At 40.9% G+C, this 5105-nt stretch overlaps 1 protein-coding gene across 1 annotated transcript; it reads left to right on the top strand.

The window, feature by feature from the left end:
- Window positions 1-6: 6 nt before the first annotated feature.
- Window positions 7-1439, top strand: LOC104942256 (zinc finger protein 184-like; the record flags this gene model as incomplete). The annotated part of the gene is made up of 2 exons (XM_010767459.1): window positions 7-106; window positions 349-1439. Coding segments are annotated over 2 exons (1191 nt in total), but the record flags the coding sequence as incomplete, so codon positions are not given.
- Between the last annotated feature and the right edge of the window lie 3666 nt (window positions 1440-5105).

Below are 5105 nucleotides of genomic sequence, written 5' to 3'. Positions count from 1 at the left end.
CACCTGGAAACAGAAGCTGATAGAGAGGACTGTGGAGGACCAGAACCAGCCAGGATCTCAGATCCAGAGAGACATTTACAACCAGAGATCGAGGACAACGACAAGGGTGACATATTCTGTTCATTTTCAGGTTCGTATTAGTATGTTGTCTTTACTGGGAAATGTATCCATGCATTGAAAAAGCACTTTATAACACGTTGGTGCATAAATATAAAAATGTGTAGGTATTTATGATATTAATTAGGAATTTACAAATAAGGGGTTCAAAACGGGGCTTTGAGCGGTGACGTAATGAACACAACAGCTGTTCTCTGTAACGTCTCTGTTTGTGTTTCCTGTTTCCTGCAGACGTCCAGCAGCTGGTGGTGGTTAAAGAAGAGGTTCCCCCTGAGCAGCAGGATTGGAGCTCCATTCTGGACCGGGAGGACCCAGAGCCCCCCCCACACATTAAAGAGGAACAGGAGGAACACTGGAGCAGTCAGGAGGGAGAGCAGCTTCAAGGGCTGGAGGAGGCTGATATCACCAAGTCCACATTCACTCCTGTCCCTGTGAAGAGTGAAGATGATGAAGAGAAACCTCAGTCCTCTCAGCTTCATCAAAGACAAACTGAACACCTGGAAACAGAAGCTGATGGAGAGGACTGTGGAGGACCAGAACCAGCCAGGAACTCAGATCCAGAGAGACATTTACAACCAGAGACTGAGGACAACCCTGGAGACTCTTCTGAAACTGACGACTCTTCTGAAACTGACACTGCAGATTCTACTGACACTTACACTGAAGACATGGCTGATTGGAAGAAGACCAGAGAATCAGTTTTAAACTCTCAGAGACCTAAACAAGACCCTGTCAGTGATTCAAGACGTAGTGCAGGAGAGGAACCATTCAGCTGCTCAGTCTGTAAGAAATCTTTTTCACAAAAGCAATATTTAAAGAGACACATGAGAATCCACACAGGAGAGAAACGATTCAGCTGCAGTGTTTGTGACAAAAGATTTACCTGGAGTCAACAGGTCAAAAGACATAAGTGTGTTGGTCGTCAATCCTCAGAGCTTCATCAAACTCAAACTGAGGAGAACAGAGAGGCAGAGCCTCCAGCCAGCAGCTCAGCTGAACACATGGAAACAGAAGCTTATGGAGAGGACTGTGGACGACCAGAACCAGCCAGGAGCTCAGATCCAGAGAGACATTTACAACCAGAGACTGAGGACAACCCTGGAGACCCTTCAGAACCTGACACTGGAAACAGGGCTGATTGGAAGGAGACCAGAGAACCAGGTTCAAACTGTCAGAAACCTAAAACATACCCTGTCTGTGATTCAAGAAGTAGTGCAGGAGAGAAAACATTTGGCTGCTCTTTGTGTGAGAAAAGGGTTAAACGGAGAGGAAATGTAAAAGACCACATGAGTATCCTCACAGCTTCATCAAACTCAAAGTGAGGACACCTGACATTTTCCAAGTCAAATCTGTATGTCCAACAAAAAAGAAGACAATTAATTAGTCCTATAACAATTCACATGAAAAGAATCTGTCTGGCTGTGTAAACTCTGTTTGACAATATTCATATATGACTTCATCAAAACTCCTTCTTTATCAACAGAAGTTTTGAATATGTTGAATGTTTTTGTCATTCTATTTTTCTGATTTATACTATAACCACTGGCTGATTAATCTGCTGAGTAGATTCTCTAATAATCTGTTTGGTTAATGAAATGTTGTGACTTGAAACTTCCATTGGGATGTTTTTGATAGTTCCTGTTGAGTTATCAGTCTGTTCTGGTCTAAAAGAAGAACCAATGAGTTATTGATATGGAGAATATTTACCATGTTTTCAGTTTTATTCTGTTCTGTTTATATTATCAAACCAAACACCTGCTACTATTAGATCCCTTGCATCTTTGGGTTTGTTTAAGCATGCATTATCATCTCACTTTCACCTGGTCTGCTCTTGTTATCTATATCTGTTAGACACTACTGTCTATCAAATTGTAATGATTGTATGTATTACTTCATGAATTTTACTTAACAGACTGTACGTGGTTTCTCCTGGTTTGTCATGTTTTACTTTCTGTTTTGTTCATGTATGTCTGTAAGTTGTTGCTTCTGTTGGGACCCCCCTTGAAAACAAGATGGTGCATCTCAAGGGGTTTATCCTAATAAATAAATTTCTATATAAAAGAAAAATGCCTTCGAAACAGACTCACATTCCTGCGTATTGTTTGTGTTTTGCAGCAGATTACAAACAGCTCATTTGGAGTTCAGAGTTAAGATGGAATTTTAGGATTATTCCTGCTTTTTGAAACTAGTACGGGCTCATGTGTTTCATTGTTGGTGTTCTATTAAATGGAAATTGAAGTCCTTTCACCTCCGTTGAATCAGGGTGGAAGCAGAAATAATAACTTCAGATATTCATTGCTATTGGGATGTTAAGAGCGTTCCATGGAATATAACAAAGTGTTTCTCAAGCCGGTTTCTCAAACTTACCTACCCCACCTTTAAGATGAATACTGTCTGCTCTTTATTATTGAAGGTTTATTTAGATGAAATTAGATTTACTTATACATGTTGTTGTAGCTGCAGAAACAAGGCATTGCACTAAAGTTAAAACTATTATAAGAAAAAAACGATATGCATATATAAACAAACAATAAACTGTACATACCTCCATAGTTTATATGGTAGACAGACAATAAGATATAGAATAAGTTAAGAGTACACTGTAATCAACAAATCATAATCATATTGTTAAAAAATACAAGACACAGGATAAACAATATGTCCTCTGTAGTTGCAGTTTCTTTTTAAATTAAAAAAGGTTAAATGTGATGATCATTGTGATGCCCCTGTGGGTTCATCTGGAGAGGGTGTGGCTGTGCTGTGTCCAGCCTTATTGCAGTAAATCAGGGCACCTGGGTCTGGTGCCCTGCAGCTATTTAAAGCCTCTCTGTCTCTCTCTGCTTCTCCCTACAGGCCCCCGGTTTTGTTGAGTATGCTGTTGTTACTTTAGCTGCTTTACTTTGTGCACCTCAACACCCTCACACATACACGTCCATGCAACCCTCACCCTGAATTTACACTACTGATACCACTGACGTCTTTATTGAGTACTTATTGTTGCACTTCATTCATTTGGTTAATTTAAATTCTTTGCTTAAATAAACATATGTTATTAACCGTTGATATGGTGTGTATCCTCTTTGTTGTGGCCTTTTGAGCCAGGTCAAAACAATCATCAATACAAATTGTTCAGGGTTATTGAAAGCGAAAAACAGAGGCACTTGGTTCCACAAGAGAACTATTGCCACAAGTGTCTAGGCAATGTTCCTCTTTCTGAACCGATTGCCATCTCTAAAAAAGCCAAGATTGTCACAGTCGCTGGAATTTTGGAGGGTAAGTTGCATTTCATGACAGTAATAGTTATTGCTGAAGTGTTTAGTTCCATGAATGACCAATATGTGGTTTGTCATTCAGTAACCATCATGATACTGACACAAGTTCACCATCCCTTTTTCAGGTATTACAACATATTGTAAAACATGTGTTCTGTGTGGCACATTTTACCGATACCAGGAGTGGACAAGGGGGCTGCATAATTTTAATGATCTAGTCATTTTGACACATCATTTCTGCCTATTTCTCAGGAACTCTATACAGGTACTACAAGTTTGATATGTTGTGTTAACCTTTGTTCCATCAACCTAACAGCTTTTCCTCCACATCCACTTGTAGAACCATACAGCAGTGGGAAGAGTTGTAGATGCTTTACAAGTGACAAACAAGCAAAAATATCCAGACCGTGACTCCATACTCCATGGGTACCTTCATTTGAAGCCCTGTCATCACATACATATGACTTCTCAACTGTGGAGATCATCCTCCTGTGGTGATTATGTATTTGCATAAAAAGGGAGTCTTCAGCATAACAAGTGAGTGCTCATTTCTTCAAATCTCTTATGGTGTCAGTTACAATTCCAACTGTTAGACAACTTTTTGTGTTTCAGTGAGTGACCTCCAAGAGCCACCACCTGAATTTGATGGCCAGGTTGACATTGAAGACTTCTGCCATTCGGTTAGCGAAGAGATCCATTGTCGAGGCTTTGTGAAGTCAACTTTGAGCAATTTGAAAGGGGATGATGTAGAGCAGAGGTGTCCAGTACGTCGACCGTGGCAATGCTGGTAGATCGCGAGTCATTCATAAAAATATAGACAAATAGACAAAACAGGTTTTGATCCCTCCTCCCTTGGCCTCCCTGCCACTTAATTCAGGAGTTTACTTGATTGACAGAAAAACCGACCTATCGCTTTCCAGTCTTTTAACCCAGAATGCAAAGCGATACAAAATCAGTCAAGTGCCGGGAAAACTCAAATTAAGTTAAAGAGACAAACAACAAAATGAGTGCGGGACCGAGCAAAAAGCTAAAGACATACCACTTCCATCCAGAATGGGAGGAAGAATATTTTTTTGTGATGTCACATTCAAAGGTTATTTGCCTTATTTGTAAAGCAAGCCTCTGCCAAAGAAAGGTAACGTGGAGGCATTATCGGAGTGTTCACAAGGCATATGACAGCGACTTCCCTCCGAGTAGCGAGTTTAGAAAGAGAAAGGTCATGTATTATTGCTACAAAAACCTTATCTCGCAGTCTTAGTGTCGCCAACTCGTTTCTAACATGCAAAAAGACAAAAAAAATTGTCTATGGTCGGTGTATTTTCGACCTTTCCAATCCAGACCAGATCTCTCTCTCCCGTCTGTGTGCGAGGGGGCGGGGCAGTTTACACACACGCGGCTGCTACATGCAGCAACACACGGAGGAGATGGCGGAGAGAAGCGCTCCAAGGTGTGGTTAAATGTTACCCGTCTTGAGGTGGACAACTCTCCTTGCCAAGAGTGTTTAGCATGTAAGGGCGGTAACACGAGCAATTTGTCTAAACATTTAGCAAAAGCGCACCACATTCAGACGGAGGAATGCACCGGGTTCGACTGTCTTTCTAGTAGCTCTGTAGCCCCATCCAAGGGTAACGTTTCTACGTCAGGTGTTATGTATGCTAGCAGCAACACACAGAGTTAACTAAATTATACAAACATCAATCAATCAATCAATCAATC

Source organism: Notothenia coriiceps, unplaced genomic scaffold, assembly GCF_000735185.1.
Source record: "Notothenia coriiceps isolate Sejong01 unplaced genomic scaffold, NC01 NC01_scaffold00004402, whole genome shotgun sequence".
In the NCBI taxonomy this organism is placed as follows: domain Eukaryota; kingdom Metazoa; phylum Chordata; class Actinopteri; order Perciformes; family Nototheniidae; genus Notothenia; species Notothenia coriiceps.
The sequence above is the reverse complement of the archived record's forward strand: the minus strand, read 5'-3'. Positions and strand labels throughout refer to the sequence as shown.